Here is a 26,067-nt window from a genome sequence, read left to right on the forward strand (position 1 = left end):
TTAATTTTAAACTGACTGGTAAAATTTTTGTTTCAGAAACCATAATATTAAAAACACTTCTCTGTGGCCATTTGAATCATGACGGTCACAAATATATCATCTCTAATACAAAGACTGTTGCAACTGTTTGTTTTAGGGTTGATTCACATTTCATGTAGTTGGATGGAGGTCCATCCTTATATAGTCAGCCCTCAGTATCGGGGGTGGGGGGAGAATCTGTTCTGGACCACCACCTCTGCACGGATACCAAAATCTGCATATGCTCAAGTCCCATTGAACCCGGTGGTGGTGCGTGCATGCAGCTGCGCCACCATTGTGGACAATGGGACTGAAGTCCTCCCTCCCTCCTTCCCCCTCCAAGGCTTCTGCACTGGGGCTTGGATCTCGGAGCCTGGAGATTCCATCCTGGCTGTTGGCCTAGGGGCAGGGGGTCTCCGAGACCCAAGCCCCAGTCCTGCCTGCCTCTGGCTGACGGGGCTCCAGCCTCTGACTCCAAACTGCCAAACCCAACGAAGAAGCCTCGGAGGGGGAAGGCAGGAAAAGCAGGAAGGAGGACTTCAGTCCTATTGTCCCCAATGGTGGCACAGTTGCGTGCATGCACCACCACTGGGGACAGTGCAGGCTTGCCAACTACAGATGCTCAAATTTCTTGATGGCAAGTCCACGGATACTGAGGTCTCACTGTATTGTGTATGAAAACTATCCAATCGTTATGAACTAGCCTTGTTCACAGAATCTTTATCAGACTTTAGATTAGCAACCTACATTTGTTCACAAGCCTCCAGTGAAAATCCTTATTATATTGTTTAAGTTTAGTTTGTCCACCATTTTCCAGAACACAAAGACGGATGTCTTCTAGTTTTATAAATATCCAAGAGAGGTTGGTCCCAGGAAATAGGGCAAAAATGGTTTCCAACCACATATCCCCTCAATATATGGCTGACCTTATGAGGCTTAAATTCTTCTTTAAGCTGTGTGGAGAGTTAGGGGGCTGTGACTGTGTGTATATACTACATGGAAATTACCACACAGGTATTTTGGGAGGAAAAGTCTTTTTCTAGTGAAAACATGTATACAAAATCACACACTCCCATTTGTTAATTTTTCGACAAATTGCATTCTGTATTCATACAAAAACAACTTAACTTTTTCCTGACAACTGTACATATAGAAACAAATTCTTCTGGACATGAACTGAAATCTGTGGAGGTGCTCCTTGTCTCACAACAGTAAAAAAAATCCAGCTTTATCTTCAAATATCAATGTTGGAAATGGAAGTGATGAGGAATTGGGATGGTGAGGAAAATGATACAAAGGTAGTTGTGATGGCATTACTAGCTGGCATTTAATATTTGAAAGACCTTCTCAGGAACTAATGCACATTCATTTATCTCCATTTAAGAGTCCAGTCTGTGGTACCGCAGAATTACTTTCTCAATGATTCTGCAACAGCTGTATTTAAATACTGTCCTCAAAAGACTGGGTCTTGCCCAGTCATAACCTCTTCTATCGACCCCTTCCACCACCTCGAGAACCTCCTCGTCTTGACTGGCTTGAGTTACTTCCTCTTCCCCAATTACTTCCACTTCTCCCTCCTCTGGAGGGATTATTGCTCCCTGAAGATCCTGCAAAGGATTCTTCTCTGTGATATCCATCATGATGCTCTCCATCCAAAGAGCTGGATCTCCCAGATTTTGACATTCTCTGTGAGGCTCCTGACTTTGTACGCCCTAGAATAAAACCATAATGGAAATTAAAATGAGAAAATGTAATGCAGTTGTTAATACTAATCAGATCAGATGGTTTCAAAGATTTAGATGACTATCATGGACATCCCTTTGGAATAAGAAAATCAATGCACACACAATGCCTTCGTTTTTTTTCCTTAGAAAAAGAAAACTAATTGTTTAAAATATTTACAAGTATTTTCCAAGTAAACCTTTCAATTTGATGAATATAATATTTAAACCACATATCCTAGGCAAGTCACCTGAGATGTAAGTCCCACTGAGTTAACTTTTTTTTGTGTGTTTTTGCTTCTAGGGAGAAACAGCTTTTTCTATATAGCAATAACTCAGGAAATGAAAAGACAAGAAGACACGTGGGGCGGGCTTTCATACTAAGGAGAATGTGGCAAAAGCAGTCAAAGGATACAACACAAAGACAGATCAAAACATGTCAAGGCTTCAGAGAAAGCCTATCAATATTAGCATAATCCAAGAATATGTGCCTATCACAGAGGCAGAGGAAGAAGAAATTGAGAGATTCCATGAAGCACTTCAGGAAGTGCTTTGAACTAATCACAGGCAACTAGAATGCTAATGTAGGCAGCAAAGAATAAAAAATAGGAAGATTCGGACTAGATACAAGAAATGAAGCAGGGGAGCATCTAACAGAATTTTGTGAGGCCAATAGTCTATTAATCACAAACACCTTTGTACAACCAGAGCAGTAACTATACACATGGACATCATCAGACAGGCAATACAAAAATTAGATATGTCCAAAACAGACAGGCCAAATAAACCAGTTTCTAGATGCATTCAGGACATAGCATTTAGATGACGCTCGCTCTGAGTGGGACTGGAAATCACGGTGGAGCTGTGCCTTTTCACAGAACCGGGCCAAAAATACTGCTCCTTTTGCTGGCCCAGTTCAAAACTGGTGATGGTGGTGGTGGGGCGGCAGCCTGGATCAGGTCCTAGCACATGCAGTTGCCACAGCCCTGGCCCAAATTGCGTTGGAGCGACCGCGGTTCGCTTTATCGGGCCCATCTGTTTCAGACCATAGATTACATTAAAGGAAGTAGAAGACGGAGAAGTTGTATTCTTACAGCCAAAACTACATCAGGTGCTCACTGTGGCACAGATCATGAACTACCCCTGCCTCCCTCCCTTCCCTTCCCCTTACTTACCTTTCTCTCTCGTCGCAGCGGCTTGGCCTCCGCCGCCGCCGCTGTGGGGGAAGCCGGGTGGCAGCGGCAGCGGCGGAGGCCAAGCCTCGGCTTCCTCGCCACCGCTGAGAAAGGGCGCGATGGCAGTGCTGGAGGCCTCTTGGCCCCCAACAGCACCGCCACCGGGCCTTTCCTGCGGTGGCGGTGAGGAAGCAGGGCCACCGCACCGGAGGCCTTCAAGGCCTCCCGCGCCGGCATCCAGACTCCTCAAGGCCTCTGCCGCTGCCGAAGGGCCGGATACCGGTGCTGGAGGCCAAGAGGCCCCAGCACTGACACCCGCCCCTTCCGTGGCCGTGGAGGCCTGGAGGAGGCCGAGTGCTGGCGCTGGAGGCCTTGAAGGCCTCTGGCGCTGCTGCCCTCCGCGCCTCCTCTTCCCCACCTCCGCGCCCTTTTTTTGGAAGAGGAGGCGTGGAGGGCAGCAGCGCGGGAGGCCTTCAAGGCCTCCAGCGCCATCACCCGGCCTCCTCCAGGCCTCCGCGGCCACAGAAGGGCCAGGTATCGGTGCTGGGGCCTCTTGGCCTCCAACACCTCTACCCGGCCCTTCCGCGGTGGCGGAAGCCGGGTGCTGGCGCTGGAGGCCTTGAAGGCCTCCGGCGCGGCAGCCCTGCTTCCTCACTGCCATGGCAGGAAAGGCCCGCTGGCGGTGTTGTTGGGGGCCAAGAGGCCTCCAGCACCACCATCGCGTCCTTTCTCGGCGGTGACGAGGAAGCCGAGGCTTGGCCTCCGCCGCTGCCACCCAGCTTCCCCCACAGTGGCGGCGGCAGAGGCCAAGCCGCTGCGACGAGAGAGAAAGGTAAGTAAGGGGAAGAGAAGGGAGGGAGGCAGGGAGGGAAGGGTGGAGGGAAGCAAGGGAGGGGAGGGAGGAGAAGGAACTTTTGTCCCAATGGCGGCGCGCGTGCACGCGCGCCGCCATTGGGACAAATGGGACTTGAGCATACGCGGATTTTGTTATACGCGGGGGGGTCTGGAACAGATCCCCCGCGTATAACAAGGACCCACTGTATATCTAAAATGAGAGTAAAGCTGAAGAAGGAAACAAAAACTATCATTATACCAAAATATGATCTGAACAATATCCCAACAGAATTTACTGACTATGTAAAAAATTGCACGAGTAAACATAATAATCCAAGAACCAGAAATACTATGGGCACAAGCCAAGGACGTAAGGAAGAATGCAGAAAGACACTACAAGTAGCCAAAAAGAAAGAAAAGAAACAATGCATAACAAATGAAATGCTTCAAGCAGTAAAATTAAGAAGAGAAGCAAAAGAAAACAGAGATAGGAACAAAGCAGGGTTCAGGAAAGGAAGAGGCACTAGGGACCATATTGCAAACATATGACAGCTAATGGAGTGCACAAAGAAAAGAATCAGCATGCGCTTTATAGACTATAGCATAGCACTTGACTGCATAGATCACAAAATGCTATGGATGGCTCTTAAGGACAGAGGAGTGCCACTGGATCTGATAGTTCTGATGACAAATCTATAGGACAAGAGGCTACTGCTAGAACAGAATATGGAGAAACAGATCAGTTTCAAATTGACAAAGGGATCTGGCAAGGCTGCATTCTATCATCCTATATATATGTTCAACCTGTATGCAGAAAATATACGAAAAGCAGGCTTTGACTCAGAAGAAGGAGGAGTGAAGATGGAGGAAGAAACATCACAATGTAAGATATGTGAGCCACACCATTCTACTAGAATTTCACCAGTCTTCCATTCTAAGGGAAGACCGAGTTTGTTTGGTTTCCAAAAGAACTTGTGGGAAATTATTTCCTGTTACTTGCTGCTCTCTTTATGCAAAAGGGAGAGTGAATTGGCAGGAGAAGACAGCACTGCAGACAAAAACTGATTATTTCATTTAAATGCAATAAAAACTACCCAACATTTTTTTAAAATTGGTATTTTTACTAAGATGCAAAATTAATGTTTTAAGAGGCAAATCTCAAGGAATTGTGTTTTACCCTTTCCTCTCTCCTCTGGAGGCCCTCCTTGTATTTCCATTTCTCTATGGTCAGAGGTTCCTGGTCCATCATGCCAAGGTCGCTTGCGAGGTGGCAGTGAGGCCATGTCCATTCCCTGCAGTGAGGAAGAACGTTCTCGACTTGCTGGCGAGTGACTGTCACGAGGAGGATGATCTTGTCGGGAACCTGATCAAGAAGAAAGAGTTCAAGGCCACAAATTTAGCCTACCGAAGGAATTTCTTATTAGCAGTCATTCTGCAAACATTCTTTGTAGAAACATTCTATAATAACAGGTGTTTTAAATGTCTTAATTATAATAATGAAATATCTTTAGTTAAGTAAAAAAATTCTCAATAAATTTATGAGATAAACTAAGGTGACTGGGGCATTTGTTTCTTGATGTTTGATCTGTTGCACACATTACCCATTCTACTTTTATCATATTGAAGCTCAAGTTTGGGATTGACATAGAAAGAGGATGTGGGAATATGCCTTGTGAGATGGGGAAAAGAACAGTTCTTAAATAATATAAATAATAATAAAATATGTATTTGTATCCTACCTCTCCCTTTGAGGATCGAGGCAGGTAACAGCAAGGGAAGTTTCAAATACAAAGTCACACACACACACACAGGAAACAGTCCGCGAAAAACCCCACCCTTCTACTTTCCCTCCCATCAATACAAAATAATAACAATAAAAACATTTAACTGCAATAACATCAGTTAAGACAGCTCGGCAAGAAATGACAGCAAAATGACAATAATGGGCAATAATGGGGGGGGCTAATTAACATGGGTGGTTGATTCTGTTTCAGGAGAGGTTAGTCTGGAAAGGCCTACCGGAAGAGGATAATTTTTATCGCCTTTTTAAAAGCAATGAGAGAGATGTGATCTGACAAACCTCCTCTGGCAAGTCATTCCAGATTTTTGGAGCGGCAGCTGAAAAGGCCCTCCAGGAAGTCACCACCAGTCTAGTTTTTCCTGACTGCAGCAAGTTCCTCCCAGAGGACCTGAGTGTACAGGAAGGATTATATGGGAGGAGGCGTTCCTTCAAGTAAACTGGACCCAAGCCATGTAGGGCTTTATCGGTAATAACCAACACCTTGTATTGTGCCCGGAAGCTAACAGGCAGCCAGTTGAAGCTTCCGAACATGGTACAAGGGTTGCCCCATGAAGAGTGCATTGCAGAAGTCAAGATGAGAAGTTACCAGCGCATGTACCACCGTTTCTAGGTCCCGTGACCCCAGGTAGGGTTGCAGCTGGTGAATCAGCTGAAGCTGATAACAGGCACTCCTGGCCATCGCATCCACCTGAGATGGCAGTTGAAGCGACGAGTCCAGGAGCGCCCCCAAGCTGCGAACATAGTCCTGTAGGGGAAGTGTGACCTCGCCAAGGACCGGTGAGCTTATCTCTATACCCAGATTGGGATTACCTATCACGAGTACTTCGATCAGCTTAAGTCTATTTTCTCTAATCCATTACTGATCTCAGACAGAGGGGAGATGCCCTCCTTGGTTGCTGAAACAGCCTGAGACATAGAGAAACAAATTTGGGTGTCATCAGCGTACTGATTAACACCCCATCCTATGTCTCTGGATGATCTTGCCCAGCAGCTTCATGTAAATGTTGAACAGCATGGGTGACAGGATGGCACCCTGAGGGATGCCAGATGCCAGCTTTCTTTTAGAAGAGCAACTGTCCCCCCAGCATCACCATCTGAAATCTGCCCAAGAGGTAGGAACAGAGCCACTGCAAAGCAGAGCCTCCAATTCCTAACTCTCTCAAGCGTTTCAGAAGGATACCATGGTCTATGGTATTGAAGGCTGCTGAGAGGTCCAAGAGCACCAACAGGGCCACACTTCCCCTGTTGATGCATAGACAAAGATCATCAACCAAGGCAACCAGGGAAGTCTCCACTCCGCATCCTGACCTGAAGCCAGTTTGAAATGGATCAAGATTCTTGAGGCAAGGACATCAATTTGTAGGTGTTGGAGAATGATTGGGGGAGGACAACAGATTGGAAAACAAGACTTTCCAGGGTTCATTAGGGTGGCTTGGGCATTGGAAGCTACTTATGCTGGAAAGTGGAAAAGGGCTGGGATGGTGATGAAGAAAACACAGCTTGTAGAGAGCTCACAAAGCTCTTGGGGAATAGCTGACAAGCTCATTCTACAAGGAATTGGAAGAGGAAAGTGGAGAGTGATTTGAAGAAGCCCTTTGAAGGGATTTAAAACAAACCGTCTATGACTGAACTAAGACCTTGAAAAATAAGCCAGTTTTAATCTACACTTTATGTCTGTGGGGAAGTGGTGACAGAAATGAATATAGTGAGAAAGAAGGATGACACAGATGGTATAGTTCTCCCCTTCAAATCCATTTTTCAGCAAAAAAATATTTTCACCTGGTTCTCGATTTCCATCCATTCGGCCACCTTCAAAGTGAGGAAATTCATCTGGAGTAGGAAGCAAACCTTTTCGTCCCCCTACACAATAAACAGATATATAAAGTGAACATGTTGAAGTAAAGGTTATTAAAGTACAACTATTGTTCTTAACTGACCAAAAACTAAGCAACAAAGCTCCCTTACCTCTTGGAGTACCCCGACCTCGTCCCCGGCCACCATGATCTCTTCCTCTCGCATTCTCCTCTGCTGAGTCAAAATTTTCTTCTGGCACAAAGTCATCAGGTCCAGGAAAACTGTCTCTTCCTCTAGGTCCTCGGCCCTCATGTCTTGAGGGTGTGCCTCTCCTAAAGCTGCATGAAATTATTATATATATAGTATGTGTATGCATGTGTGCGCCACACACACATACACACACTTGCGTTATACAGAATTTTATTCATACTGACGGGTTATGTTCAATTCAAAAATGTAACTTCTCTTAAAAACACACCAATGCCTGAACTTGTTGGTATGTGAGTGTATTATTTTCTACCACTAGGCACAAATCAGAAGCTAGGGTTTTCAGCCAGTTAAATATATTTCATTTGATTGGATTACAACTGATTAAGCATTCATATTTAAATAAATGTAAATCCTGCATAAATTGAATGAAGACATCTTTCTAAGGAGGTGAAAATTCTTCATTGTGTGAATTTTAATATTAAATAAAACAATTGCTGAAATCTTACAAAGGAATATAACTTTGTAATTAGCAATACTTGTAATCCATGTAAAACCTATGCCACTGTGAACATAGGATGTTTATATTTACTTCTTCCAAACATGTAACTTAAGCATCTTCAGGCTCTTAAACTCCAAGAGATTACTTTGGTTTAAAACTGGGGGTGGGGGTTACTGCAGGTGTTGGAGTGGGGCTTACGGGGGTGGGGGCACAATTTGTTGTTGTTGTTGTTATTATTATTATTACAATGTGTAGGTTGGTGGGGGTTTTTGTTGTTGTTGTTGAAAAATCCTGTCCAGGGCTGGAAACTGACTTCCAGTTCACTTTATTTTATATAAAAAAAACAAAAAACAATGCATCTAGTGGATGTAAAGTAACTGCTTACTTTTCATCTCTTCTTCCACGATATCGTGTCTCCTCAGGATCATGAGGAAATCGCTCATCTGAAGGTCTCCGTCCTTCCCAAGGCCCAGGAGGTCCACGATTTGGGCCCCTGCCATCTCCCTCATTGAATTCCCTGTGATCAGGAGGGAAAGGAGGGCCTGGACCACCTCGTCTCCATTTCTCTTCTTGGGGTGGGCCTCCTCGTCCTTCAAATTCACGTAAGCGGTGACTATATCGCTTCTCTGGAAGGAAGTCTTCACGAAACTCATCGGGTCGATCAAAGTCATCATGGAAGTCTGGATGAGGTCCCCGTCTTTCTGGTATTCCCCTGTTCTCTCTACCATCGCCCCATTCTTGGCCACCTCGAAAGGGGCCCCTCTCAGGGCCAAGATCTGGTCCACCACTGTTCTGATCATGTCTCCTTTCCGAGAGAGGGCCCATGTGATGGTTTGGTGGACCCCGTGAATCACCTTAAGATAAAGGAAATGAGTCTGTGTGTTTACAATGAAATATTTAAAACAATTCTTAAATCCTCAGATAACATTTTTATTTTCTATTAAAAAGAACAGCTATTCAAAGAAAACCATTTTTGGATCTCAAGATACCCAAAAGCTCAGAAGCCACACACATCAAGTGCTTTATCAGAGCCAAAGATGAATATTGTTATTTTTGACATTCTAATAAACTCTATTCAAAAGATCGAGAGCTGGGTGTGCTGCCTAATGGCAGAAACTGCAGTACATATCTGAACTATGTTCATGAACTTCCCATAATGCACACTATTAAAATATATGCTACCTGAGTGACTTGTAATCTTCCAGAGAAGTAGACAAATAAAATTCTTACTCACTAAAAATATTCCATTACAGAAATCTGTGTTGAGCAATAAAATACACCTCTTTTCATTTTCATTCTTTGTTTTCCTGATATTTTATTTTATTTTAATTAAGTTTTTATTGTTAATCAGGACATATTTATGACATTAAGAGAAAAACAACAATAACATGTGAGATCTGCAATTTTAATTGGCTGTCTTATGCATATTTGAAAGCAAATTGCTTTATTCTCCTGAACAATCAAAGAACAGGGCAAACTTATGGCCAAAATGGGATAGGGGAGCATTTGATCCTATTTAACCTCCTGTCCATTTTGACTGTACAGTTGCCCCTCCTTTTTCGCAGAGGATCTGTTCCAGACCCCCTTGCAAAAACAGAGTTTTGCATTTATTCAAGCCCCATTGGCTTGAATATAGGTGCACAGCCGCAGGAGTGCGCAAGCACACCCACCATTATTACCCCCTTTGTTTGTCCCTCGCACATAATGAGGAATGAGTTTTAAAACCGCGAGAACAGAGGGAGGACTGTATATGAAAAATTGGAATAGTCTAATTCTTATTTTTAATTAAGTTTTTATTGTTAATCAGGACATATTTATGTCATTAAGAGAAAAATAACAATATCATGTGAGATCTGCAATTGTTGCCTTCACCATTTGCCCCTTTTTAAACTGTTTATAATCAATTTTAACTTGTAATTTGAGTGTTTTATGAATTTGTAATTGAACGTTTTATCTTTATCATGGTAGAGGGTTGGGGACTGTGTTATTTTATTTTATGTTGCATTATGTATTTTTATCTCTTTTAGTATAAGCCACCTAATAATAATAATAATAATAATAATAATAATAGTTGTTAATAAAACAGACAAAAGGATAGCCTAAATTGTTACAGGAAGTTGCAGAAACCAATCAACAGCAGTCACAAACAAATAAAAGAAAATAGGATATACTTAGCTGAAAAGGTACTGTAATCATGGGAATTAAGAGCCAATGTGGTGTAGCAATTTGGACACTGGATTATAAATCTGGAAATCAGGGTTCAAACCACAGAAACCCACTGGGTGACCTTGGGCAAGTAATATTCTCTCAGCCTCAAAGGCAAATCTCCCTCTGAACAAATCTTACCAAGAAAACCCCATGATAGGTTAACGTTAGAGCTGCCAAGCATTAAAAATTTTTTTTCAAATAGGTCATGTACCTCATGATATGTCCAAAGTACAATAGCCTGGGATTACTAATTTTGGCTTCTAGTGAGTGTTCAGGCATGATTTGTTCTCAGGCCCATTCATCTTTTTAGTGGTCTGCAGAACTCTCCTCAGCCACCACATTTCAAATTATTTTCTACCCTTGCCAGATTTCCTCACTGTCCAGCTTTGACTCCCATACATAGAAATCAGAAATGCTATAGTGTGGATGATCCTCTTTGATATTTAATGATATATCGGATTAGTTCTTTCATAGCTGCACACCTAGTTTTCTTCTGATTTCTTTATTAGCCTCCATTTTCATTTATCACTGTCCAAGGTATAGAAAACATTTTAACTATTTTGATGTCTTCATCATCTACTCTACGTTATGTAAAATCATCTATGATCATTATTTTTTTCCTTAATATTCAACTGTAACCTTTGTTTTACACTTTCTTCCTTAAGTTTCAACAACAGTCATTCCAATTTTTTTTATTTTCTGCTAGCAGTATGGTATCATCTGCCTATCTTAAAATGCTGGTGTTTCTCCCCTCCCCCCCAATTCTCACACTTCCTTCCTCAAACCTAATTCAACTTTCTCTATATGTTCTGCATATAGAATCAGAGAATCATAGAGTTGGAAGAGACCACAAGGGCCATCCAGTCCAACCCCTTGCCATGCAGGAAATCTCAATCAAAGCACCCCCAACAGATGGCCATCCAGCCTCTGCTTAAAGATCTCCAAGGAAGGAGACTCCACTACACTCTGAGCGAATGTGTTCCACTGTTGAACAGCCCTTACTGTCAGAAAGTTCCTCCTAATGTTGAGGTGGAATCTCTTTTCCTGTATCTTGCATCCATAAATCTACAGTACTATAAAAATAAAGCATAACAACAACAACAATGTTCCAAGTCCTGTTCTCTGGAGCAGCAGAAAACAAGCTTGCTCCCTCCTCAAGATGACATCCCTTCAAATATTTAAACAGGGTTATCATATCACCTCTTAACCTTCTCTTCTCCAGGCTAAACATCCCCAGCTCCCTAAGTCATTCCTCATAGGGCATGGTTTCCAGACTCTTCACCATTTTAGTTACCCTCCTTTGGACATGCTCATTTCTCAACATCCTGATATATAATTAAATAGAGTCATAAATGCAACTTTGTCTGAGCCTCTTACCTGCTCGAAACCATTCTGTCTTCATATTCTGTCCTTACAGTGGCCTCTTGTCCACAGTAAGGGTTATCCATCATGACAATAAAATGCTGTGACACACCCACTTCTTTTACGGAGTGATCCAAAGTTTTTTGTGCTCTACATAATCAAAGACTTTGATTTTCTTTTGAGATTCTTTGGTGTGCTCAATTAGCCAACATATTTGCAGTCTGTGTGCGACTGTTTTGATTTTCCTATTTGTTGGCAGATTTTTGTTAGAATTTGGATGGATTCTCTCTGTGAAGTTTGAAACAAGATCTATGGGTATATCATCTGTTCCTGTTAATTTATTTCTCCCAAATGATCTGAGAGTGGCTTCCAATTCACTTTCTAAAAGAATGGGTACATCATCAAAAGGTTCTTCCTTGAAGGACCCTGTCATCTCTTATTCACTAGCCAAAACAGCAAGTTTATCTTCCTGATTCTACGTAAACAGTATGAATTACCTTTATTAGGACCAGGTCCTTGATTGTGAGGGCCATGACGGCCTGGACCTCCATGTTGCCCCAATCCTGGTATCAACGGTGGTGGGCCTGGGTTTTGTCCTTCCTGAAAATTTAATGTATAAAAGAGAGGTTAAGGAAACATGGAAATTAGACCTGCAATTAAACAGACTCCTTTACTGATGCAAAAGGCAAACCCAGTCAACTTTAACATGGCCTTTTCTGCCAACTTCAAAATAACATGGGTTATAAAGAACAGAACAGAACCATAAAAGAAAGGGCCTGTAAAAAAGTATAGGCATTACTACTTTGTACTTTTTTCATATCTATCTTTCCTAAGCATTTACTCCTCTAATGGTAGACATAGCTTCAATTGAACTGAAACAAGAGAAAAGAAAGTCTAAAAAGATGACAAATGTCTTAAACATCTGTGAATTTGGGTTTGAAAAATGTTATCCTCCCCATTTACCCTTTCCCTCCACCACTCCCTTCTCCTTCTGTGTCATGTCTTTTTAGATTGTAAGCCCGAGGGCAGGGAACCGTCTAACTAAAGAGATTGCATGTACAGCGCTGTGTAAATTTACAGCGCTTCATAAATAAAGGTTAATAATAATAATAATAATAATAATAATAATTTAAGTGGTCAGAAAAATACAGAGAGACATGGAAGAGAAAAACGAATGCCTGTACCTGTTAACAGTAGAATGTGGGCAGATATAGTTTTCTGCAAACTGCAAAAAATTCCATTTTCTAATTCACATTCAGGACAAAAGTGTGTGTGTGTGTGTGTGTGCGTGTATAAATTGAAGCTCTCATCGTATATGTGGTAAGGCGAACTTCAGCTCTATGGATGTTGCCAATCTGCCACCCTTCAGTTTCATGGAGAATGGGATTACCAAATGATTTCCTCATTCTTCAGAGAAACAGCTCCTTCATTACCCTACCTCTTTTGTAAGAGAATAAATATCGTACCATATTTACTTGTAGAGGGAATGACTATTAATGAGAAAGATTCCAGACCAGTGCAGATACCACAAGAGATACTCTTGCATATCATGCCATGCTGTGAGTGGGGCTACAGAGCAAGGACTGCCTTGGGGTTTTCTTAATAGATTCTCTTTCCTTCTCTTTTCACTTCTGTTAAGCATGCATAAGTATCAAGGGGTTGTTTAGTTTAATAACTGTAACATTTTTCCTGGCTGCTACAATTCAGTTCTATTGTACTTTCTAGTTATGTCAGGCATGGGAAATGCTAGAGGGGCTAGGGTCCCACTGTCCATCTTCCTGTTGAACCATATCAGTTCCTCTCACTAAAACCGGCAGATGGTGCAAGTCCCAACTTCAAAGGCCCAAGTTCAATTTTTAGTCCCAAGTAGTACAGATCCACAGAATCAAGGAAATTGACCAAAGTATTGATTTACCACATTTCCACTGATTCAGTGGATCTAGTCTAGCTGGGACTAGCAAATGGATTTAGGTTAAAAGCCATTTTAAATAACTTAACTAAGATAAGATTCATGGGAAGCATGTACCTTATTTTAAAGACGAATACTGCTTCCCCAACAGCATTTTTCAGTGCTTTAACAATTCTTCCTCTCTGAACAGAGGGTGGATGTCTGGGCTCCCTACAAAAATAGGTTGCCAAGCCTTGGTCTACTAAACTAACAAATCCTTAAAATGTAAATTAAATTTGAAAATAATATTTTATAGCAAAGCTAAGTTGTAAGGAATAAAGGAAACTCATACCACACAAGCCACCTAAGCATATGCCACATTCCAATATACTTTTTATAACAACATGCCATTAAAATCATATATTAATCACAGCTTATACAACAACCTAAACTAACTATGTTGGAGCTTTAGCAGTTTTCACAAGTTTATTCTTAAATGTTTAGAGTGATTAACATTTCTGCTCTGTCAGATGATAATTCATGAACACTCATGTATCACACATATTTAAGAATATTATATATTTATATACCGCTTCATACTGCCTAAGCAGTCTCTAAGTGGTTTACAACTGTAAGCTAATTGCCCCCAACAAGCTGGGTACTCATTTTAGCGACCTTTGAAGAATGTTAAACTGAGTTGACCCTGAGCCACTGGCTGGGACTGAACTCACAACTTTGTGGTTTGTGAGTAAGTGGCTGCAGTACCGGAATTTTTTTAGATTGTAAGCCTGAAGGCAGGGAACTGTGTAATTAAAAATAATAATAATTGTAAGCCACACTGAGAGCATTTAAGGCTGAAGGGCAGGGTATAAATACTGCAAATAAAATAAATAAATAATTTAACCACTGTGCCACCAAGGCTCCTGATAAATAAAATAAAATATTATTTTATTCTCTACAAGATATTACGGTGAAAAGAATATCATTCCCAGACATACCGGACTGAATGGGGCCCGAGGACCATCACCAAGCAAGGGAGTTTTCTGTTGTTGGAAAGGTGGGGGGCCTTGGACAGGATGTGGCCCCCTTGCAGGGTTCTGCTGTCCTTGAGGTCCAGGTGGCCCTTGCATGTTTCCTTGAGGTGCTACCATGTTACCCTGTGGAGGTCCTTGCTGTCCTTGTGCACCTGGTGGCCCACGCAATTCCTGTGGAGGACCCATCATTGAACCCTGAGGTGGAGGACCTCTCATCTCCTGGGGGCCATGTCCCAGTAAACCATGAGGTCCTCTTATTTCTTGTGGAGGATGACCTATCATCATCCCTTGTGGACCAGGTCCCTGGTTCTCCCGTGGTCCTGGAGGTCCCTGCATGCCTCTTGGATTAAGTCCCATCAAGGGCCCTTGAGAAACAGGACCCTGTATCCCTTGAGCTCCTTGCACTCCATGAGGTCCTTGTATTCCTCTTGGCCCAGGTGGCCCCTGAGGACCTAGGTGGCCTTGTGGTGCTGGTGGACCTTGTTGACCTAAATGAGCTTGAGGGCCAGGTGGGCCTTGTGGACCTAAGTGACCTTGAGGTCCAGAATTACCCTGTGGACCAGGTGGCCCTGGAGGGCCCATTGGTCCATGAGGGCCAGGATGTCTCTGCATTCCTTGAGGTCCATGAATTTCTTGAGGTCGTGGCAGTCCTTGTGGAGGACCTTGTGGGCCTACAAACCCTTGTGGTCCACCACCTCCTTGGTGTAAAGGAGGACCTTGGGGCCCCATTTGTCCTTGAGGTCCTGGAGGTCTGAACTGTCCCTGTGGCCCAGGTGGTCCCATCTGAGGCATATTCATTGGCATCTGCTGGGGTGGATGGGCCTGTTGAAAGCCTTGAGGCACCTGAGACATTGGACCTTGTCCTGGGAAATGCTGGGGTCCATGAACAGGTCCTCCTGGAGGTGGCTGCTGTTGACCTTGCTCTGCTTGTTTATGTGCAAGCCTCTCAATCTTTAATTGCTGTCCAGGGAAAAGAAGACAATTTACATATCGACACCATAACTACTGGAAATCAAAGTATACAATTTCTATATGTAGTTTGGTATTTATAATATTGTTTCAGCTGACACAAAATGATGAAGGAATTGATGCAGCTTACATAAAATTTCCAAGCAGTCTCTTATCCAAGCAGTGCTCAAAGCAAACTTTTTTAACTTCAGCAGTAAACCTGTATCTCGTAACATCAAATCATTACGTGAATGGGATGTTATATTTACCATGGACTAAATTCAACCACTGAATCTAAAAAAACTAGTTCCTAATGATTCAGTAGGTCCTATTCTAACTGTGATTAACAACTTGATTTAGGCCTATTTTTTTAGTAAAAATAATATATATATTTATTTATTTTTATGTTGTATCAACGCTGTTATTGCTTTCTTTTATTCTTGCTGTGAAAGAGGTCTTTTCAAATCGACATGATAAATGGCTGGTCTTACTTTACTTTATATACCTCTAGAAGCTGTGGATTGGTATACTGAAGTGCTGCCATTTCCTGCTCAATCTCTGCCTGTGACTTCTTTTTTTCTTCTAATTTAAGATCTTCCTTGCGGTCATTCAGTGGCTCAGCTGGTGTAGGTATAGGAACTTTATTCTGCATCCAAGCCTGATGAAAATAATTATAAAAAATAGTTTGTTACTGTGCAACTAATATTATATGTGGTACTACAATCAGCAATTTGATTATGTTGCGAGTGCTCTGAAAATGTTTGAAACAGAAGAAATAGAATAGATTAGCAGAGTGGGTTTCAAATATGATTTGGCAATTTTAGGGTTCTTTAAGAAGACTGTTTATAGCATGTAAACGGCCCCAAAGAAAGTATTTCCTTACAATATTAAACTGCTCTAGGTTAGTAAAGGTCAACATCTGTGCCCTATTCATGAGGAGATGCTACTGTATTTTGCATTCTGCTGTGCAAACCAACCTTATCAGGGTCAAATCACTGGCATCACTTAAAAGAAATGCTTCAGAAAATATGGAGCATGTGCTCTCAGCCACACCTTGACACCAGTAGATGGCCACTGAACATACAGTGCGCCTGCGTACACGCTGCTTTGAGCATATGTGCTCAAGCCGTGCAGGAGCGTGCAGGGTGGCGCATCCCATTTAGATGAATGGGGTGTGCGCTCCGCCACGTGCATGATCCCCATTAAAGTGAATGGGGCTCAAGCATAGGCGGAATTTGCCTTACACGTGGGGGGGGGGGAGAATGGATCCCCTGCGTAAGGCGAGGGTCCACTGTACATTCAGTGCAGGCAGCCATAGTTGTGCTTCACAAATTTTCTGCACAATTTGCACAACAAAGAATTAACCCAAGAATGCTTCCAGAATCCTCTAATATGTGCAAAAAATAAGAGGCAAACATGTCTCTTGCATAGAGTTCTTAAAAGTTATAAAATTTGTACTCCCATGACTTAATTCTTTGTCTTGCAGCTAGAGATGTGATGAATCAGAACTATGTCTGTCATTCCATATTTTAGGCAAAGTTTTGAATTTATATTTTTTATAGCCTCTTGATAACTCAACAGTAAGAAATTATATGACAATTCCAAAGTCAAGTACCGATCCATAGAACTATTAGATTTATTTTTAAGACATTTCAGGGAATTAAAAGCAATTTAGACTGATCACTAAATAAAGCAGCATATAAAATTACTAACCTGCTGAAACTGAGCAGGTATTGGTTTTGCATAGGGAACCTTTTTTTGTGGTACTTTTTTTTGGTCCTTCTGCATCACCTCCTCCATTCCCCAGTCCAATCCTGGGATTGTCATCTCAATTTCAGCTGTCTCATCTTTTCCTTCAACACAAGATTATAATAGTCAATTCTATTTAATAATAATAATAATAATAATAATAATAATTTTTAATGTATATTTCTCGCCTCTCCCTATGGATCGAGGCAGGATTACAACCTCATAAAATATATACTAACACAATCGATAAAAGCACCAACAGTAATAATTTCATATAATCATGGTCAAGGAGTATTATATTACAGTGGATGGATATCTTAGATAGGATCAGATGGAATAGCCCGCCGGAAGAGATCTCTCTTGACTGCCTTCTTAAAAGCATCCAAGGTGGTAATAACACAGATGTCTTTCGGCAGGCTATTCCACAATTTTGGAGCAGCGACAGTAAAAGTTCTTTGGGAAGTCATTACTAACCTGGTTGTTTGTAGAGCTAATAAATTATTCCCAGATGTTCTGATAGTGTGGGGCGGATTATATAGGGAGAGGCGTTCCTGCAAGTAACTCGGACCCAGGCCATGTAGGGCTTTAAAGATGATAACCAACACCTTGTACTGCGCCCAGAAGCTGATCGACAGCCAATGAAGCAATATTAAAACAGTTATACAGTCAGACCTAGGTGTACCAGTGACCAGTCTGGCTGCCATATTTTGGACCAATTTAACATGATGACCAAACAGATACAAAACTGCTAGATGAGTATCTGATGAACTCAAGTGGGGGACTGTCAATATGCTGATGACACAAACTTCTATTTTACTTTTATCCATTTCAGCAGGGAAGGCTGTGGAGTTATTGAACTGGATCTGGAAATGGGGTGATGAAACAATAAACTGAAGCTGACTCTTGCCAAGGTGGAGAGACTGCATCAATAGAAGTATAGTGTCTAGATCATGGTCTGCAAACGGTGCTCTTTAAAGGATTTTGGACCTTGCGGATAGGTAGTTCCTGGATTTGGGAAATTGGTGCTCAGTTTATACTAGGTGGGGCATTACATGTTCACCAAGAGGAAAAAAAAGATCCTTTTACATAGTTTTTTGTGGGGTGTTCAGGCAATAGAACATGGCCACATAGCCCGAAACACCTACAAAAAACTATGGATGCAGGCTATGAAAGCCTTCGACTCCACAATTCTTTTATGGCACATAAAATTTCACTTACAGTAAACTTTCAGCTATGGAACACAATCTCATTCACGCAGTAAATAACTCAACAGTAGGTCTTATTGTGTTCAAAGGCCTTACTCCTAGAAGTGTAACCATAAGACTGCTGCCATAGATTCTTTCTTACCCATCTGCTCTTGTTCCATGGCTAGTTTCAGTTGTTCAGGTATTCCCATCCCTGGAATAACTGCAAGACTATTGGGTTCCAGGTCATCTACAAAATGGAAAATAAACTGAGGTTTGCAACATATTTTGTGTTTCCTAATTTCCCCTAAATATACTTGAATACAGTCCGTCCTCGCCTTACGCGGAGGGATCCGTTCCGGATCCCTCCGCGTAAGGCGAATTCCGCCTATGCTCGAGCCCCATAGGAAACAATGGGGCTTGTGCGCGGCGGCACAGCAGCGCGGGTGCGCGCAGGGTGCAACGGGCGCGTACGCCCATTCAATTGAATGGGACGCGCTGCCCCTTCTGCCCCACGCGCACGCTGCGGCTTGAGCGCGTATGCTCAAGGCCGCGTATGGCGCGCCCGCGTATGGCGCGGGCGCACTGTACTAATATTTTAATTGCCACAATGTTAACATCAATTGTTTCATACTTTACTCATTTACTAAGCTGTAACAACATAAGGTCTTGTTAGTGTGAAAGGGATGTAGGAGTCCTAGCAGACCACAAGTTGAACATGAGTCAACAATGTGATGCAGCAGCTAAAAAGTATTAAATGGTGGGGTAGGGCAGGGAACTAAATAATAGAAAACAATTGTTTTAGGGATACAAGTTTAAACATTTAGTTATTTTCAGATTATTTTAAGTACTGGTGCATTTTTGGTGTGATCATCTTTTATAATTATCATATAAATGGTCATGATAAATGGTCAATGGACCCCCCCCCCCCCCCGCTGAAACCAAAAACCATGGGACTTCAAGTCCTGTTGTCCCCAATGGTGGTGCATGTAGTAAGATTTATTCAGTACAATAAATCAGTAAGATTTACTAGGTACAATAGGACCTCACCTGAAAGCCCGTTGTATCTAATGGTGATGCAGCCGTGTGCATGTGCTACCACTGATAATAACTAGGGCTGTCCCTAATGGTGGTACGGCCATGTACATGTGCTGCCATTGGGGACAACAGGGGCTTGTCATCCATAGATGCTTAAATCTGCAGATGGCAAGCCTGTAGATAACAAGGCCCCACTGTATAATCATTAGAGTCTAGATTAAGACTGAGAAGGCTCAGCTTCAAACCATAAAGCTCATGAAAGGACTTTGGACCAGTTGCCACCTCATAGCCTAAACTACATCTTAGAACTGTTATGAGGATATAATCGAGTGGAGGAGATTTACCAGCTTGAGCTTTTTAGTTAAAAGTGATTTAGAAATATAATGTTTAAAAATATACCATATTCTACCCCATCTTCTGACATTCCTGGAAGTAGGTTCAGGTTATAACGATCTCGCATTTTATCTCCAGGACGATTCCGAGTCCAGAATTTGCTGTTAAAATAAAACTAAGAGATAGTATCCTTTGTTGATTTATAGGGTAAACCTTAATCTCTCAGAGCTACTCTCTCTTAACATCTTCCCATTTCAAATTCCTCACTCTGCAGATTAAAAAAAAGTATCTCTTTTCTAATGGTTCACTTGAAGTCATAATGGGTACTGAATCAGACAATGACTTCTCATCTACATGGAGAATCAGCATGGTGTAGTGATTTGAGTGCCGGACTATAACTTTGGAAACTAGGATTCAAATCCCCACTCAGTCATGGAAATCTTACTGGGTGGCCTTGTGCAAGTCACAGTCTCTCTGAGAATAAGGCAGAGACAAATCTCCTGTGAACAAATCCTGCCAAGAAAACCCTGTGCTACGGTCACCTTAGGATCACCATAAATCAGAAACAACTTGAAGGCACAGAACAACCTGGGATAGGGAATATCAATATAGGACCTACTCCTGGTCCTCCACATTTGCGGCTTTGACTTTTGTGGATTTGATTATTTGCAGTTTTGATTAATATGTTCTCACCAGGAATCTCTAGGTCCTCAGTGCAATTCTGCAAGAAGTTGATCACAGAGTTGTGCTGAAGAACCTAGACGTTTGTAGAGAAAACACTTCTCTAGGGATTTGTAGATTCTCCAGCATGATTCTATGATCAAATTCTGGCAGATGTTAACCACAGAGTTGCACTGGAGGATCTGGAGATCCCTAGAGAGGTGTTCTCTTAGGTAAAAAGAATAGCATTTTTTATTTGCAGTTTTTCCACGTTCACAGGGTCCTTCACCCATAACCCCAGTGAATGTGGAGGTACCACTTGTAGTTGCAACTGTGCTAAATAAGCAGCAGACTTGTTTTACAGCAGAAAATGATAATTTGCTATGCTTGAAGGAGCACACTGCTAAGTTATCAACTAGACTCCAGTTCCACACAACCAATATACATTTGAGGGGTTGGGGGCAGTAAAACCAACAAGAAATCTTGTGGGTCTTCAAAGACATATCTACATATACATACACAGAGACACAAATATGCCTACATTGAAATCCCTCCAAATCAACTGGACTACAGCAGAGACAACATCTATACAAAATGTAGACTTGTGGCACCAACACTATCCTTTTTTGCTTTCTCCTGTATGATTTTTTAAACAGTTTTTGCTTGATGAAAAAGGTAATGGAGCCTTGAAAGCTTGCATTTGTGTATGTGTGTGGTGTACATTTTGTTTGGCCAATAAAAATATCACATTTTTGTGGATTCTGTTTTATTTTGTTATGTGGCCAGCATAGCTACCTATTAATATGTTTCCTGGATTTGAAGATACTGGATTTACTGCAACAGGGGAATCCTAAACAAGAGGGAAGTAAGAGATGGGACTTAATCCTTTAAGATTTCTACCTTCAACGAAGCTAAAACCTTTTTGGGATCTAACTGGCTGAGTTTTACCTATACAACACCTAAATGTTTTTCCAGATGTATCAGTATAGAGACCTCTTGAGAAATTCTGTATTCTCTGCCCAAGTAAGGCTTTACCAGAGACAGAGATAGCCTGAATCCCAAGGAAAATTATTTTACTGCTGCTAAAGGAGTTTAAATTTTAATGTCCTTTGTTTCCATACCCACATGGCCAAGAAAGGTGTGGCCTCAACCTACACTGAGATCCTGCCAAGCCAACTGAACTACAGCATAGACAACATTTATACAAAATGTAGATCTCCTGTATGATTCTTAAAACCTATTTTGCCTGATAAAGAAGCTAGTGCAGCTTCAAAAGCTTGCATTATGTGTTTTGTGCATTTTGGCTGGCCACATCCACTCTTTTGTGGATCTTCTCTTAATAATTATTACTCCACTAACATATCTACTTCACAGTTTGTCAGATGACATTCAAGTCACCATCATGCTGAATTCTGTTATTAAGATATCCTGGAACTGTATTTGTTAAAAGATGTATATTCAATCCTCAGGGAAGTGAATTATCAGAGTAATACAAGTAGGTAAAAACAATCCAGGATAAAACTATAATAAACAGAGCTCATTTAAAAATAACCTGCTTTGCAAGGTTCTGCAATTCAAATAAAGCAAAGAAATAACTCAGGTTTACACAACAGTTCAAAATAATGCTACGTTTCAGTGGTCCAATTAACCTTGATGAAAAATGGTTCAGAAATTCCATGCTTATCCACAATTTTTCAGCTTGCTGGATGCCCTGCAGTATAAGTGCACTTGATACGGCAGAAATGTGTCATCAGAAAAGCATCTTAATACATTTAATTTAATTTGAATTCACAGTGTACTGTTCTTCAACTGTAAAACAAATAAATTGCCATGAGTTGCTGTTTGCACCTGACTGTGGTACTAATGTATTAGTAGAATGTATTGTATTAAAAAATAAATATAGTCTGAGATTTTATTGTATGACACGAGAAAACAAAACTTGTTTCCCTCTCTTAAAACTTCCTGCAAAGTGTGTGCATTACATGTGTATACTGAGGAGAAACCAATATAAATAGAATAAGGATGTTAAGTGTCAAATAAAATGCTTTTGGGGAACTGTATTTCAATCCAAATACCTGGTGTGATCATTTGATCCTGAGCACAGAATGTGTCCTAGAGGATGCCAAGCCAAACTCCAGATCATTCCTTCATGGGCCATTTCCATACCTCCCACTTCCTTTTCCACCCTGAAATATATTTAAAAACAGGACTAAAGTGGACAAACAAGAGAATACAGATCAGGTACTGAGTTCTGTTTGCTATTCTACCTCTCAAGTCTACAGTCTTGCTGAATACTTGTTAAATTCTCCAACAGGTACTTGCATTTCATTTGTTCAAATAATTTGTATAAAAATGGACACGTGCATTTTACAAGGATTATATTTACTTATGACTGCTGTTTTCACCCAGAAGCCCACTGGACCGAGACATACACTAGCAGCTAAAGCTACATTCTTTCCATCTGTGTCAATGTGTATCAAGTAGAAATACTCATGAAGGGCATTAAGCTTCTTCTAGCTAAAGTTTAGTATAATGTTTAGACCAGTGGTTCCCAACCTGAGGTGCCTGAACCCTCTGGAGGTACAAGATGGAATTTCAGGGGGTGTAACAAAGAGTGGCTTGTGATGAGTGATCACTCAATATTTTTTGAATTAATTAGAATCTAATTGTTCAATACAGATTTCATTTTATGTACTGAGTTAAAAACTTGTATTTTTAAGTTCAGTTTGTTCACCCTTAGTATTGTATGTGGTTCAAACTGTGGTTCAAAAATCAGAAGTTAAACTTCTTCATGTTAAAATGTGATATTACTTTTGTAGGTGGTGCAAACATTAATCAAATATTTCTTAGGGGTGTGGGATATAGAAAAGGTTGGGAACCACTGGTTTAGATTAACTCAAAATTTCTCATGATTTCGTTTACATCTTCTACACTGAAAAATCACCTCAAGGAGAAATTTACAGCTTGAACAAATGACATTAAAATATGAAGAATTTCTCAGCTGTCATTACTCATCAGACTAGGGATCAAATTACCTACCCAACATGCCAGAAAAGCAAAGAGCCGTCAGATCCTCCACTGGCAAAAAGTCCTTCATGAACAGGATGCCACGCTACAGCTATAATGTTTTAAAAAATACAACTGCTATTATATATTTAGATTTTACAAACAATAAAAATATATACGAGAACAAATGTGATATTATTTGCCTAGAGACAACAGAGATTCAGACAGGAGAGAGGAAGGGTAAGAGACTGATGATTATCAACTGAACAGTGAAACATAGGCACCAGTGGTCCAAAAAACGCTGCAGAAATAATCCCGTTTGAGACTGCTTTAACTGCCCTGGCTCAGTGCTAGGGAATCCTGGAAATTATAGTTTTTGTGGCACTAGAGCTCTCTGACAGAGAAGGCTAAATGTCTCACAAAACAACAGTTCCTAGAATTCCCTAGCATTGAGCTAGGGAAGTTAAAGCGATCTCAAATTGGATTGTTTCTGCAGTGTGTTTTTGAACAGTGGCAATGTAGGAAAGGAGTTGGTAAAAAATTAGAGTATTCTCTGGGGTCTTCATGGAAGATTTGGGAGAGATGGAAGTGTTCTGATGAACTAAAGTCTAAAACACACTGCAGAAATAATCCAATTTGAAACTACTTTAACTACCCTGGTTCAATGCTAGGGAATTCTGGGAACTGTAGTTGTTTGAGACATTTAGTCTTGTCTGTCAGAGAACTCTGGTGCCACAATAATCTACAATTCTCAGAACTGTGACAGCCAAGGAGGACAGCATGTTTTAGTTTGAAAAACAGCAGTCAGGCAGAGCAGAATTGTGACTGAGAATGGCACATTAGGTACTTACAGTGAAATTCTCTTCTTGTATGTGGCAGAAGGAAGCATCCTTGATTGGGTTATAGCCTATTGCTGCCCAGACTAGGGAAGATTCATGTAGCTAAAGATAAAAAATATATTCTAGGCAACTGGCTCCTCCACCAGTTCTTCCAGAATGAGGAAAAGACAACAAGGAAGCATAAATTGGTGCTACCTAGATAAGTCAGGAACAAGGCAGCCACTGCGAAGATAGGTAAGGTGGTTCCTTCTGTTGCACACAAGAATTAACTTTCATTGTAACTGCCACTCTTCTTATGTGGTGAAGGAGACATTCTGGATTGGGATATATCCAAGCTAAGGGGTGATGACCTGATCAAGGAGGAAGCATCTGTTGAAGGATATGTCTGTCAAAGGCAGCCTCAGAGAATACAAATTTGGCCAGTTTACAGTATTTCGTGAATGCATACAGGATGGGCTAGGACATGGCTCTGCAAAGCTCTCTCAGCAAGGCATTAATCAAACAGGCTGTGGAGGTGGCTGCTGAACTGGTTGAGTGAGCTGCGACATGGAACAGCTTTGGAAGGTATATGCTGTGAAAATGCAACTCTTGAACCACCTGGCTGCAGTAGCAGATTTAATGTTCCTTTCCAGGGAGGCAGGGAGGAAGAAAATAGATAGACCTCTGGATGCTTAAAGGAAGAAGTCCACTAATATAAACCCTTAAGGTTCTTCTAACATCAAAGTTGGGCCAAAACCTTTCTGAAGGATGAAAAACTTGGAAGGATGGTAAGGAGACAGACAGACTGCTGTGTAGAATTGATACTAGGGAGAAACCCAAGGTGAACTATGAGAGTGATGGTGTCCCTTTTCGAAGAGCATCTGAATGGGATAACTGAGAGAGATCCCACCTTTGACACCCTCCTAAGCAGAAGTGATGGTGACTAGGAAGATCTTAGAGACAGAAGCCTAAAAATAGAGCTTACAGGCTCAAAGGGAGGTTTACTGAGTATTTTAAAGATTATATGAAGGTTCCAGGTAGGAGGAAAAATTGACAACTGGGGGAGATATGAAATAATAATAATAATAATAATAATAATAATAATAGGATTTATTTATATCCCGCCCAATCACTGGGAATCTGAGCTGAATATTACCAAGGGACATTTCATATGACACAGAACAGAGGGAACTGAAACAAAATACAGTGGTACCCCGGGATACGAATTGATCGTGTTACGAAATTTCCGGGGTACGAAAAAGTTAGATTGGAAAAAACTGTTCCGGGTAACGAAAGATTTTTCGGGTTACGAAATTCATTTCGGCGCGTTTTGGCGCGAAATTCAAATGCGAAGCGCGGCTAGCGGCTTTCCAGCGCTAACGGAAAGCCTTTTCGGGTTGCGAAATGTATCGGGTTACGAACGGCGCCGCGGAACGAATTAATTTCGTAACCCGAGGTAGCACTGTACAGAGATTTGGTGTCTAAGGATGTTTTGCTTGAGAACAATGTCCAGGCTAGACTGTAGAAATTTTAGGACATCTTTTTTCTTGGCTTTAGAGTAGATGATTGATTCCCTTTTGCTGGCATCAGCAAGTGACTCACCAGGTGGTTTTGACTCATCTTTTGACACCTGACAAAGAGCAAAGCAGCAGCTAATCAGGAAACGCTAACTAAGCAAGTGCCTAGCACTCAGAGTCAGATACCTATAACTCTCCCAGCAGCTGCTGGGAGTCTTTGTTGTTTGCAACTATTCAGTCTCTGACTGGCACTTCTCTTGCTACCTGTGT

The 26,067-nt window shown here is 41.5% G+C and overlaps 1 protein-coding gene across 2 annotated transcripts in view; it reads right to left on the reverse strand.

The window, feature by feature from the left end:
• Positions 1-1,405: 1,405 nt before the first annotated feature.
• WDR33 (WD repeat domain 33) overlaps positions 1,406-26,067 on the reverse strand; it is an 83,027-nt gene continuing 58,365 nt past the window's right edge. The window contains exons 10-22 of one of the 2 annotated variants that reach the window (XM_089509547.1): positions 23,496-23,574; positions 22,532-22,642; positions 19,863-19,957; positions 18,589-18,675; positions 17,206-17,339; positions 15,998-16,150; positions 14,509-15,504; positions 12,120-12,222; positions 8,438-8,906; positions 7,515-7,681; positions 7,329-7,409; positions 4,926-5,111; positions 1,406-1,730 (exon numbers count right to left, since the gene is read on the reverse strand). In XM_089509547.1, coding sequence (XP_089365673.1) covers positions 1,507-1,730; positions 4,926-5,111; positions 7,329-7,409; positions 7,515-7,681; positions 8,438-8,906; positions 12,120-12,222; positions 14,509-15,504; positions 15,998-16,150; positions 17,206-17,339; positions 18,589-18,675; positions 19,863-19,957; positions 22,532-22,642; positions 23,496-23,574 — 2,885 coding nt within the window. In that variant the 3' untranslated portion in view covers positions 1,406-1,506. Of the gene's footprint in view, positions 1,731-4,925; positions 5,112-7,328; positions 7,410-7,514; positions 7,682-8,437; positions 8,907-12,119; positions 12,223-14,508; positions 15,505-15,997; positions 16,151-17,205; positions 17,346-18,588; positions 18,676-19,862; positions 19,958-22,531; positions 22,643-23,495; positions 23,575-26,067 lie in introns of both variants that reach the window. The other variant, XM_089509546.1, reaches the window with a different exon arrangement.

The sequence above is a fragment of the Sceloporus occidentalis genome, unplaced genomic scaffold (assembly GCF_023333645.1).
Source record: "Sceloporus occidentalis isolate IW3139 unplaced genomic scaffold, rSceOcc1.0.p SCAF_2, whole genome shotgun sequence".
In the NCBI taxonomy this organism is placed as follows: domain Eukaryota; kingdom Metazoa; phylum Chordata; class Lepidosauria; order Squamata; family Phrynosomatidae; genus Sceloporus; species Sceloporus occidentalis.